This window comes from Athene cunicularia, assembly GCF_003259725.1.
Source record: "Athene cunicularia isolate RWA chromosome 5 unlocalized genomic scaffold, athCun1 chr5_part3, whole genome shotgun sequence".
In the NCBI taxonomy this organism is placed as follows: Eukaryota; Metazoa; Chordata; class Aves; order Strigiformes; family Strigidae; genus Athene; species Athene cunicularia.
The window spans coordinates 3,891,698-3,905,294 of record NW_020799103.1 but is presented as its reverse complement, the minus strand read 5'-3'; the positions used below and the strand labels follow the sequence as shown (position 1 = coordinate 3,905,294).

Genomic DNA, 13,597 nt, shown 5'->3' with positions numbered 1-13,597 from the left:
GCGGAGCGTGGCCCCAGGCGGCGGTTGTGTTTTCGCGTGTTCTTAAAAACCCTTGTGGGTTCCCGAGGGAAAAAGGGGTCTTCGTGGAGAAAGGTGCGGGGCGGGCATGCATGTGTGCGTGGTGCTTCCCCAGAGGAGGGGGGGGCGGGTCCCCTGCAGTCGGGTGTTCCCTCTTTGCGGTTGTAGCTCTGCGAAGTTTGACAAGCATACTCTTCTTCCCCCGTGGGGAAAAAAAAAAAAAAAAAGTTTTTTTCTGAAGTATGACGATAGTCATCAGAAAGCGCTTTTAGTCCTGAAATGAAAAAAAAAAAAAATTCTCTTTCAACAATAGAAAAAAGACATCTCAAACTTGACAAATTAGAGTGCTTCCCTACTGACAGTTACTGTGTATCAGAATGTTAATGATAAATCGGCTACTACAAGCTTGAGATTTCAGCATACTTAAGAATCTCCTTGAAGCTCAAGCATTACTGTGCTGTTTCTGGCATTTAATTGTGTTTATTTTTTTTCATTCTGGATCATTGGCTTGTCGATAGGTGGCCAAAAATAAGAAGCACCCTAGTTAGATTTTACTTAGCAGCTTGTGCTAACCTTATATGCTTTTGTTCGTTGTTTGTTTGGTTTTATATATTCTTCTAATATTTAAAAAGCTAAATCTTCTTACACAGCAGCATGAAGGAGTGGCCATACTGTGAATGTCATTGTGTAAAAACTGAAATAAAAAGTGTGTATTTTAAGAAGTGTGTGTATATAACCTGAGTAGGTTCAAAATAGTTCAGACAGCTAAAATGCACAATTATTTTAAAGGAATATGAACAGCCTCTGAAACATGATATGCAAGGGAACTGGGACAGGAAACACAACAAACCACTTCATGTATGCCAACCTGTGGGATGGAGTGGCCATGTGAATTAGGCTGTTTTTTTGCAGTGTAGATCTTATGTAGTGGTATAGATGTGCTTAAGGGCTGCAGTCTATTTCATGACCCTGTAGTCTGTCATGTTTCCTCATTTTTGCGTTTTCTAGCTGTTCCTCTTTCAAATTGTAATTATATTTAATTTTCTTGCACAGTGCTAAGAAAGTAATTTCAAAGCCAGTCAGACTATGGCCTTTGAAAGGATAACACAAAAGGACTGGTACAAAATCCTGGGTGCAAAGCCATCGGACAGCCCAGCAGAACTAAAACGGAAGTACCAAAAACTTGCTTTATTAGTAAGTATGTTTTTATTATTTAAGATGTGTGAAAATAAATCTATAAAACAATAAGATAATAATTGCAGGCTTTGTTTTTACAATTTTTGTATAAATATGATTAATCAGAGTACGTTTATGATACCATTTCACTGAGGCTGGTTTAAGTTTGAAATAATTGTCTGGAGTTTATGGGTTACCATTATATTTTGCAAAGAGGGCTTGTGGTGTTCTGGTTCCAAAACACTGATGTCTCCAAGCTTTGGTAAATGTTCATGAATGAACTGAACCAAATACTTCTTCATCAGGTACAGGATAATCAAGCACACAAGTCAAAAAAGGTCATTGTTCTTAGCACAGTCGTGAAATTTGCTAATAGGGATGTGGTGCTTCCTATCCTGTGTGCAGTTGTGGTGTGCTAAATGCAACCCTTGGATATATAAAGACCAGATGCAAAGAGTAAAAATTCTTCCTGATAGTCTGCAGTAATGGAATGGAAAATGTGTAGGAGGAAAAGACGTTAATATCAGTTTTATTAGAAAGTTTCTGATGCAATTGTGTGGACTCATGTTTTTGGAATTGCATTAAGACTTGATGTTTTGCGAATTTTCTGAATTTTTCTTGTACTCCTGGTATATGTGCTTTATCAGATTACTTCTTAAGATTCTTAGTTCTTCTGTTTTACTCCTTCCCCTGAATTCAGGCTTTTTGCTCAAATGACAGTTTGGCCTGGCTTTCTGAGGAAAGTGGGCTATGTTTGCTGTGGTTTTTTTATATTATTGACTATTTTCAGCCAGATATGATAGACAAATAGAATTCCCAAGGTAACTAAATTCATAAATTTCTTGAAAATTGGCCACCCTGATAGAGAAGGTGAGCGGAAATCAGTTTTTATATGTTCCCTTAGGTAGCAGCAAGCTAGACTGTCAGTACTGGCAGGGCATTATGAGAGCTCACGCTCGGCTAATCTTGCTTGGTTTGAGGTGTCGGAACGAATGTGTTAAGAAGTTGGGATTTTTAAATGAGATAAAGAGCATGCCAGTCAATGGGAGATTGGATTTTATTACAGTTGAAATAAATTTGTGGGTTGTTTTTTTCGTTGTGTTTTGTTTTTATTTTATTTCTAGCCCTTGTGAAAACTGTTTTAAAGGTCATTTCAGCAGTGTGTTCCACATTTCCACATTTTGATACTCTTGAGTTGAATTTGCTGAGCAACCCTGCTGTACTTCCACTGCTTCTCAGTGCTTCCTGCTAACTCATTTCTTTGTCTGAAACTGATCTGTGTACTTAGTGTCTTAATTTTCAACCCTTTACAAGATGTTTGCGTGCAGATACAGGCTATAAATCCTTCAGTCCTCACTATTAAACATTAGAAGAATCAATGTAGGAGAACACTTTGGAAACCAAGCTTCTTACTCCTGCTCTTCATAGAAATAGTTCTTTTCTTGGACCTCCTAATGCTTTTGTTTTAATGACTTACTAGTAAAACATGAATAAAATATTAAAAATTATCTATTTGTTTTCAATGAAAACAAAATGAGACCGCAGTGTAAATACTTCTTCTGTTTAGATAAGTGGTTAATTTAAACTGAATACTGCAATGGAATTAATATATTTCTTTCACTATGAATCTATGTATAATAATGGAATTAAAATATTATATAAGGTATTGTTGAGAGCTGTTTGCCCCAGAACTGAAACTACATAGTGCCTTTCCTATATTAATTTTTTAAAATGAAACAGACACTTTGTGTTATAGCGCTGTACTTTCATGTAATTATTTTGAAGTGTATGAAGTGAGAATTGTTGGAGTTTACAACTGCCTGTTTACTGTAGTTTTAGAAGATGAAAATATTATTTTAATATACAAGCCTGTCTTTAGAAACTGCATATTTAAAAACTAATTGGTTAGTTCTCTTTATTTGAAAGCTGGTGAGAAATGTTAGAGAAATTAAGATACCTTTTTTTTTTTTTTCTTTTACTGTTTGGCTCAGAATTCCTTTGCTATCTGTGATGGATCTCCCCAACTAAAAAGCCCCACTGATGTTTACTTGTTGGTGTTTTCTCCAAGGCAGATCTGCTGCATGTCTGTTGTTGTTACCATATGTCCTGTCTCTATTCATCTTTTTCTTTTAGCTGAGCTGTTGCAGACTCAACTTGTTTGTCCACTTACTAATACGCTACTAGCCTAGCACAGTCAGTCTAAAATCTGTAAAAGCATGGTGGTAATAAAACAATAATTACTTTAATGAACCTTAAAAACGCATTGGCTATAGGAGTGACTGGAGACCGCACAACATACCTTTGCTAGAAGGTGCTCATATAGTTACAGTCTGAAAGTCATTGCTACAGATGTTGTTGAGTCCAAGGGGTTCCATGGTTGAAAAAGTTGTTAGACGTTTATGAAAGAAAAGTCTGCCGTGGCATATTAACACAAAAAATACTCTGATTCAGAAATCCATGAGCTATGAACTTCTGAATATTGGTGGAATATATAAGGGAGTTGTGTGTTTGTTCTATGCTGTTACTATAACCTGGGCATCCACTGTTCATGGTTAATAAAACCCATGGCACTGGATGGACCTCTCGTCTTGCCTGTGGTGCCCGATTCATATGAAGTAACTCCCTCCCCAAGTAAAGCTTCTACTTGGAGCTCTTGGTAGCTTCACACCCCTAAAGTGACAAAGTGCTCATTTTGGCTTTTCTAAAGCTGCTGTTGGAGATAGCGGTTGTAGAAATAGTACTATTGGTGTGGTCTACATGCAGATGTAGTCTTCGTGTACTGCGGTAGTAGTCAGTTATCAGAGTAACTCCAGTTTAGAAGCTGGAACAGCAGGTGAGTGCACCCATGTATTGCCTATTAGGAGATTTCATGACAAATTATATGGTCAGTACGAAAAGCTTTCTTGGCTTATGTGCAGCAGCAGAAGTTAACATCCTGAAATATTTTACTGTGCTAATTCCCTTAAAATACAAAAGTTTATAAAACAACTTGCCTCTTGGATACCAATTGCAATTAATGTGACTTTCTGTAATCATGAATATCCTGATCACACATGTTCATTAACTTCAAGCATAATAAATGGTGGAATTTATTTTTTTTTAAATAATTCTGCTGTTAAAATAAAAATGGCAAATGTCTGATTCCAATCCTTCTTCAAATGATCCCCAGTGCTTCATGTTGAGCATTTGCTTTTTGCCATCTGCTATTTTCTGTTTGTCAACACATGTATGCTTAGCATCTTGAATGAACAGGCAGATGTAAATTTCCAAAGCTAAAAAGAGTTGGAGATCTTGCCATATGTCATCCAAAAGTTAACTGTATTTGTAGTTAAATCTCAGGACTGACCTTAATAATACAAAGTAGTATGCAATTAACAATGGTTGAACTGAAGGTTTGTAAGAATTAGCTTAAAACTGATTATTTTTAAAAATATAACTTGTGTTTGCCAGTTCTAATAAATTGATGATAGAAAACGTTAATAAGCCATAACAAATAAAACTGCATTTGCTGTACTTAATTTTTTTCATTTTGTCAGATCACAACGTATGTTTTAAGTGGATTATTTTACTATGGCTAATGTCATTTCTGTCTTTAAGAATAGTATTAATTTGATACAGAAAGTAGCACAGATTCGGCCTAAAAGTAGAGATTTTTTTAAAATATTTTTTTTTCTTTTCACCTACTAAGTATTTAAGTAGAAGTTCATATTTATAAAATTTCCTTGCAGCTTAATGAAACTTAAATGTATTTCTTTTAAATTCTTGTGTACTTAGGTGACTGTCATGCCTGGATCATCTTGATGTTTTAGTACTGTAACAATCAATAGCAGCTGAAGATGACAGACTTCTGGGCACAAAACTTGTGTGACATTGGCAATTCTATAAATAGCTTATTTTTAAAACAAAAAAAAACAAAAGAAGTCAAACTTTTATGTATTCTGGTTTATACTCTGGTGTCTTCTGTAGCACAGAGCTTCAGCCAGTAATTCTGGAAGAAAAAAAAATAGACCTGTATTTTCTAGCAGCATCGCTTAATGCAAAGATGCCTCGATTGGCTGTTGCACATGTTAAAGTGTTCTGCTGCACAGAAGACTTTCAGTTTCCATACTCGGAAAAGAATCACAACAAATTCTGAGAATTAATATGTTGTCTGGGTAGTAGGAATTTGATCTTTAATCTTCTGTCTTTGGAACATGCTGATGGTTTTGAGATATTTGGGGTACATGTAGCCTTTTGATCCACAGTCAACATGCACAGCAGTTTCAACAAGAAGATTTCTTAAATGGATAAACAGTTTTGTGCCCTGTACTTAGTTTTTCAAGGAATCCCATGGAGCTTTTGGGAAGGACAGTGCTTACATTCCATTTCTGAATGCGATAAAATTAACAGAGGATGAAATTAGAGTAATAAAAATAGCATATTGTGGAAAAAAAACACACCACCTTATTATTGGCACAATTTTTACATCTCCTTTTGGTCTAGCACTTTGTGGTCAAAGAATGAGTGGCCAGATTGTTTTCAAATTTTCATGTAGCTGCTCTATATCTGAAAACTGCTTTTTACAGGGAATAAAGTCACCAAACATAAGCTTTGTCTAGCTGAAAATCAGGTGTCTGTTCCTGTTGATGCTGATGATATTACAGGATACCTTTCAACTGGAAAAAAAATTATTGTGCAGGAAAATTACATGCTGCTGTTACAACGTGTGCCCTAATCTTAAAGAAAATCCATGTAATTTGAGCAGGGAGTATGCAGGAAGCTCTTACTTTTAATATGGTAAGGAAATAAAATGTGCCATTTAACACGTAGTGTTACGAAGATTATCAGAAGGGGTGGTGTGTGTATAGAAATACAAACAAAGTGTTAAGGTGATCACTTAATCTTTTTGAAAGAGTACAAGATTTGAAAAGAGCATCAGGCGTAGGTGAGTGACTCAGCAACAATTTTAAAAAAGGACTTTAATAGAAATCTAATTTAAGGAAGAAAAATAACTTCAGGAAGAGACTGTTCCATTGAGCTTCTGTAGAAGACAGACATCTGTCTTTCTGGGGAGAAAAAAAACTCTGTCGTATGTTATCAGATATATGTACACATCTGAATTCTGCAATCACACGAAGTATAGAGTGTATTTATGTAAAGTTAAAGATCTGCTTCCTGGATTGTTGTGTTAAAGCTTGTTCCAGAATAAATTCAGTGTTGCTCCTGAAAGCACTTTCCTACTGAGGAACTTCTTCTCATGCTGAGTTTAAGTGGAGAATTTGAATCTTTAAAATGAGCTTTGTATGAGAAGGCTCATAATAAAGCTTTTCATCATGAAAATTACACAGTGTGTGTATGCCTGCCTTTTAATAGCTTTTGCAGGTTTGGTGTTTTTTTTTTTGTTTCAGTAGCAGCATAGTTAGAGATACTTGCTAGATCATAATGCTTAGCTAACTAGTTTCAGCTAACTTGTAGGAAATGTTTTTTTTGTAATTTGACAGTATAAGCAGAACAAGTTCAGTGCAGCCTGATTGTAGCTTGTCTGAAGTTAATATAATTGCAACAGAGAGAAAGATAAGCCAGGAAAGAGTATTGTTTTGACACTCTGGGTAGTTTTATTTTGAGCTGTTCTTTATATTTCGTTTACTATATATGACTAATAAAATACAAGGGGGCATCTTTTCAAGTTGGGTCTTGAAAATTTGGCTGTTAGTTTACATAGCATGTAGTGAACCTCAGTGTTACAGGAGTCACTAGTTTTTCAAACTGCTTGCAGTTTGATTAGCCAGATCATGATCACGTTGATGTTCCTGCTGCTGATTAAGCTGTGAGAGCTCTTATTCAATTCATCCGCCTGTTGGGTTTTTTTGTGGTGGTTGGTTAGGTTTTTTTCTTGCACCAGAAGAGGTCATTGTGATATTCAGTAGTAAGTCTGAAGAACAGGTATTTACCCTGGCAATGATCATGTTGCAGTAACGGGAACCTTCATTGACCTGACTAGTATTACAGATTTGATGTGTGTGTGTGATGATGGTACTTAAAAGCCAAATGTTCTGGAGATGTGCAGTGATACAGGCTGCTGAAGGTCCTGCTCGCTCCGGGGGACTGGTGTGAAGATGTGATGCTGGTGGCAGTTGGTCCTTGGGCCTTACATGCTCTCATTGGGGTAACTGACCAATGAGAGTGTGCGTTCTACCTAATTAGGCAGCTGGTTAATCAAATGAAATGCAGTGATTAACCAATTAATGCTCTGATTGGTCAACAACCAGCTGGAAGGCATACTCAGGACACATCCTATACAAGAAGAGGCTGAGGAAGGTATCCCGACTGGCAGAAGGGATGGGGGGAAGAGAAGTCATGGATGTGGGTGAAGAGAAAAAGGATGTAGCAAGGTATGATAGTAGGGAAAGGGGCATGTGACAGTATTGGTGTGTAGCCTGCAGTACTCCTTTATTAGAGGTGGGTGTCAACCATATCTCAGTTTATATGGAGTGATGTCTTGCTTTTTATTACTTTGCAATGTATAATTTTTTATACTGTTTTTTAAAGATGTAAGTTAATTTTAACAAGTGCATGGGTGTGAACATCCTATAGCAGAAAGTTATTTTTAACTGTTATGTAGAATGTGAGAAAACCTATAGCATCACAAAATAAACCAGCAAGTAATATATTGCTTATCCAGATAGTTCAGCCAGTTGTGAAATTCACGTTAGTTTGGAAGATGATTTCCAGATTTAATCTGTTCACTTACTGGGTTATTTGTCTGTAGCTTGTTTGTTATGATGAGCAGTTTCCGATACTTCATCCTCTGTAGTTTTAAGATGCATGCATAAGAACAAAATGAGCATTAGGCAATTGAAATGTGAGGTTCAGCCAACGTGTACTTGGCCTTTGGTGTCATTTATACTCTGTGAAGGAATCTGATGCTTCTCTTGAACATTTTGTACACTGGTTATTTCAGTCATTAATTGTGTCAATATATTAAAAATTGAATCTACACTGTCTTGAAGAGACTTTTTGTGAAGGGTATTCCATACTTAATGTGTTCTGAGGTAGTATAAAATTAAAATTCTGAGTAAAAATAAAATCTGAAGTACTACTTCTAAATTATAAAGATGTTTCTTTACTTAATATTTGCAAGTGTTCTTTCAGCACTTTTGATGACACTGAAGTCGTTTTATATTGTACGGTGTGCTTTTTATTTCTAAGGTGAGACATCTACAATAAAAATCATGTAGTGAAAGATATGAATTAAAGCACAAAGAATGAAGCTACAAAGACCAGTATAATGTTTTTACATAAGGAAATGTTCTGATTATTCTGATGTTTGAGCAACCACAGACAAGGGTACCTTGAGTTGTCCAGTATTTTCAAATCAGACTACTTATTAAGTACCTACATCAGAACTTTTAAGTACTGGGTCAATTATTTAAAGAAGCTGTAATCCCAGAGCATAGGTTTGAAGCATAGTAAATTTTGAGAGTAGAATCAATCATCTTGCAATAACTGTGTTTGTATAAGGATCTCTTCTTGCTATTAAATGATACTGGCCACCTTTGTGTTGAATCCAAAATAGTCATTATATTTTCAAAATACTGCAGTATGAGGTAGTAACCCATAAAACTTAGTGTTTTGGGGCAATGTATATTTTTTAGATTTAAATAAATTATCTGTATGTAATTTCCTTACATTTAAAATATCTAATATAATCATTATGGAAATTTGTTAAAGCAACACATTCCCACATTCTTTCTTTCCTTCATCTTTAAACACTTTAGAGTCAGAAAATCATGATCCAAACAACATAACTGCCCTACCCTCCATCTTTTCCTTGCCTCAGTGCATCATGAATGCTTTCCCATCTCCCATTGAACTCAAATGCTCAGCAGACATGAGGTCATTTGTACTGATTTAATGCAGATTTTTATACCTGAAGGTCTGTCTTGTAGGACACCTTGTAGATAGCTTGTATTATTACAGTAATAAAGTTCAGCTTTTTTTGTTGTAGTCTGCCAGTCATTTGGATAAATTCTGTTAATTTTCAGTATGTTAGGGTTACACTTTAAGACTGTGAAGTCCATAGTCAGACATTTCAGAAGCTTGACCCTTTGTTGCTGTTCCAAATAAATTAACAGTAACAAAAAAAATTCAGTCTGTGTTGCTTGGGTTTCTGACCTAAGAGCGCCCATGGTCAAAGAAGATAAAGATGACTGAGTTTCCTGAGCAGCATCTTAGATAAACATTTTTCTTTTCTTGACATACCATTAAATAGTAACTAATGAAGTGTTTGAGGAGAAGCTGAACAGGTGGTCCTCTTAAGAGATACTTACCTTCTGTCAGAGCACGCCAGCAATCCCGCATGAGTTCCTACTGCTGTAGAACAGCAATGCAAAGTATGGGCTTGATAGGATTCTCTCAGCATAACCATGGCTCCTCTTACTGTAATGAAAATCTTGGATTATTCCTCTACAGTTGCTGATCTGTCCTAGGTGATGACTTCACCTTTTCATCTCCATCTTTTGACTGGTCCTTCCTAAAATGGGGAAGTTCTGTAAAGACTAAGACCGTCTATATAGAGAGTGCTTATTAAATACCAATGGCAAAAAGCTCGATAATGAATACTGTTAAGTGAGCAGCGTATTCTGTTGTCACATGATTTTCTGGAGCCATCTCAAAGTATGTCCTTTTAGTAGTTATGAGGACACACCCTCAAAGCTGTTTCCTTACTGAATATGGGGAAATTTGCCAACCACAAAAGTTAAATTAACACCAAAGTAGTGATCAGTCCACAGATGGATGTATCCTTTAAGCCAGCAGTGTGAGTAAATCCAATCCAAACTGGATACAAAGTTTAAATTCTGTGGATTATGATCAGGATTGTTTTGTAACCATGGCCATGAAGTTTTGAAATAACTGAATGCTGATGTGTGTTTTGTTTTTGCTTTGGATTTCTTTCTGTTGGCTTGTTGTTGTTTTTTTTTACAACTGGTGTGATAATCATGAAATAGAGCCTTTATGCCATAGTCACAGCATACTTCATGGCCTCTGGTTTTAGAGGTTGAAGCATATAAAAATGCTTTAGATTTATTTGGCATTGCCTAAGATATGAAATTATTGTCTTTACAACAGGCTGTGGTGCTCTTGTTTTTATTTAGATACAGTGTAACAGGTTTACTAATGTCTCTCTTAAAGTGCTTTATAAAAGGTAGGTGGTTTCTTCATGGGTTGTGCACCCAAATGTTTTCTCAACTTGAGTGCTAAATTCTGTTAATATTTAGCTTTTCATGTCCATTTTTAAAGTTATAATTTGACTAGGGCCTGACCTGTTATTTTGAGATCATGAATGGCTTCAGATACCGTAGAGATTCTGTATTGCTCCTAGAGATGGAGAAAGCTGAAAGAAATATTTTCATGAAAATAAAAAACCTGCAGCTCTTGAAGTATTATGTGTTAGTTATGCTTGCTAATAAATAATTTTTTTCAAAGAAGTCCCATTCTTCAAGGCCTGCTTTCCACAGTGACTTCTGCAGCTGAAGTGCCTTAGGGACTGATTATTTTGCATTATGCTTAAATCTGACCTCTTGAAGGTGTCTGTTTTTAGGTATTCCAAATTAATTTGAAAACTTGGGTTTAAAAACTTTGGTTTGAAGTACTGGTTTAGTGACCATCATCTGGGGGTAGGGGGACAACACAAAAACCTGTGTTTTGTGCTCAGCAGTTCTTCGGAAGTTGTGGGGTATCAAAGCAGTTGACTTTCTCAGCCTGCAGAAAGGAATTCATCTTGCAAGTCACGGTGCCAGCTGATGCCTACCGCCCCGAACGGCTTGTCCCTGCCCTTCTGCCAGATGTTACTCAGCCAGGCAATAGCATCCTGTGGGTTTTCCTTCATCCGCTACCATACATGTCAGCTGGAAAAGTTCATGCCCATTTTTTCAGTAGTTTAAGCAACCCTGGTTGTTTGTGTTTGTTTTTTGGGGTTTTTTTTGGTTTTTTTTATAATACAGTGCAGGATTCTGAGGTTTGCTTTCATGTGAAAGTAGTGTTTGCCTAAACTAGTTTCCTAATCATTTGCCTAACTGGCATTATTGTATGATTTGGGCCACATTAACTTATGTCTAAACAATGGAACATCACTTAATGTGACATTTAATAGCATAAATCGTGAGCACAGGGGCCAGAAATTTAAAAGGTACTTTAAAAATTCCTTTTATAATTTTATTTTTACCTTTATACTCCTGTAAATTTAAAAATTTTTCATTTCTTCCCTTTGCTAGTTTTTGGTGTTGCTTTTATTGCTTTATCCTCTCCTGCTGTATAGTGCAGTTTCCAAAAGTCTTTTTTAAAGTAGCTTTTGAAGATCTTGGGTGGCTTTTCATAGGAAGATAAGGAGCCATGGAAGTAGAAGAAAATGAAAGAGAAACTGTTTCTAAAGATGCACTTTTTGGTAACCATAGGTTCTGTTTTCTCACTTTCATACCTTGGCCAAGTTAATCTTCACTGCTATTTATACAACAACAGTTGATTTTTATCACTAGAAACTGGAACTTTTACATTTCATTTCAGCATTAAGTTTGTTCAAGAGCTGAAAAGGATGAGAAGTGTGAATATTTAATATGGAAGTTATGCGAAGTAATTACTTGCTGTTTTGTTGGAATCTTCTCAGTCTAATGAGGTTAGATCTTTCCAGAGACTGGGGAGTAGGGGGTGAAAGGACTGAGAGTTCGTTACTTGGGTTTCTAATGGATGGACTGGTTATTACTGCTGCAAAAAATGTCCATTTTCCTTGCCAATGCAATAGGTTATCTTTCTCATTTTGAGAAAGTTTTCAAACAAGAATCTGCAATTACTTGTTTTTGCTGGGGGAGTTGAAGTGCTTTAAAGTAGCAGATGCACAGTGTTACCTTGAACAAAGTGGAGACCCACTGTCCGTAGTTAAGACCAGTAAGAGAGTGTGAGGTCAGAATAGTGGTATCGTGATACTACAGTGCCATGATAAAGGCAACTGCATTAGAAAAGGGTTCTGGTCATATGTGATACAATCTTTAGACTTTAATAATTTACTGCAGAGAATAAAGCATTTTTCATTAGAAATTACTTCTTAGTGTAAGACCAGCTCTGCAATCACAGAACTTTTACAAGTAGCATCAAAATGAAAGTGACTGTTTCCATGGAACTTGCAATTTACTTCTATAAAAATATAGTCAGAATTACAGTGGCAATCCTGCTGCTACTGCAGTTAAACATATAAAAACAGTATGCAAAGATGGGGATTCTGGCAACAGACACGTATAGAGGAGGAAAAGCAGATCTCTCCGGAGTTTTCCAATGGCTCTCAGGTCAAATTCATACCCAGCTTGACAAAAGATTAAGATTTTTCTGGTGAATAACAGACCCGTTCAAAACCCTGGTCAGAAGTTAGTTATCAACCCGTGTGATTTAAGTGTGAAAGAAGATGCTGTGGTGAAATTCTTGGCTTAATCAGAGAGGAGGTTGAGAAAGTTTATGTTAAAGCATGGTAACTTTAAAAAATAAAGATACAAATTCATGAGTTTATAACACTAATTTATTCTGTGATTATTTTTATTTTTATTGCACTTTAGAGGACTCGAGTAATTTTCAAGAATTTGCAGCACTGGATTGATAATATCATCCTCTATGCTTTTACTGTGCAGCTACTAGTGAATGCCAGTTACGTGGTCTGCATAACTTGCATATTGCTGTGCACATTTAATTCTAACTTTTTTATTATTCTGATTTTAAAATAAATCAAGCAGGGTTGTTTGTGGGTCTTCTCTTTTAAAATTATTAATTGGGTGGTGAATAACTCAAATGTTACAAAAAATTCCCCTTTTCCTCCTGTGTGATGATTTGCTGCAAATACATTGAGTTACAGCAAATATTTCCTTATAGTAACAGCTATGGCAGCAATAATATCTGAAATATTTATATTCTGGTGATTCTTATTTGCCTCGAGTGAAGTTGGAAGTCTGCAGTTCTGGATGTTGTGTTATAGCAGTGGTTATCTCAGGCCTGAAGGTATGGAAAAGGTTAATAATGTGTGTAAAACATGCAAGCAGTTGAATATATTGTGTGGGAAGCTCAGATTGATACTTGCATAAGGGTTTCTGATTACAGCAGATTGTGAGGAGGAAAAAGGGACAAGAATGGATACAGTTTTCACCAGCTAGTTGATCACTGAGTGATGTTAGAAAAATGGGATAGAATGGATAAGGTATAAGAGATTAGAAGGAAAATGGAACTGTCGTCCTTTATTTTTCCTCAAATGAGGAATACTCCCTATGAATAAGAATCATCCTGGAGATGGACAGTGGAGGCTGGAATCAGTGTCAAAGCAGATAACAAGATCAGGTAGGAGAAGGCTAAAGTTGTTAAAAAGCTTAAAGATTGTTTGTGTTGGGGGGGG

At 36.1% G+C, this 13,597-nt stretch overlaps 1 protein-coding gene across 1 annotated transcript in view; it reads left to right on the top strand.

Moving 5' to 3' along the window:
• The first annotated feature begins 1,074 nt into the window (after positions 1–1,074).
• The window catches only part of DNAJC24 (DnaJ heat shock protein family (Hsp40) member C24), a 31,913-nt gene continuing 19,390 nt past the window's right edge, over positions 1,075–13,597 (top strand). Inside the window, exon 1 of the mRNA XM_026850931.1 lies at positions 1,075–1,212. Coding sequence (XP_026706732.1) covers positions 1,105–1,212 — 108 coding nt within the window. The 5' untranslated portion in view covers positions 1,075–1,104. The remainder of the gene's footprint in view (positions 1,213–13,597) is intronic.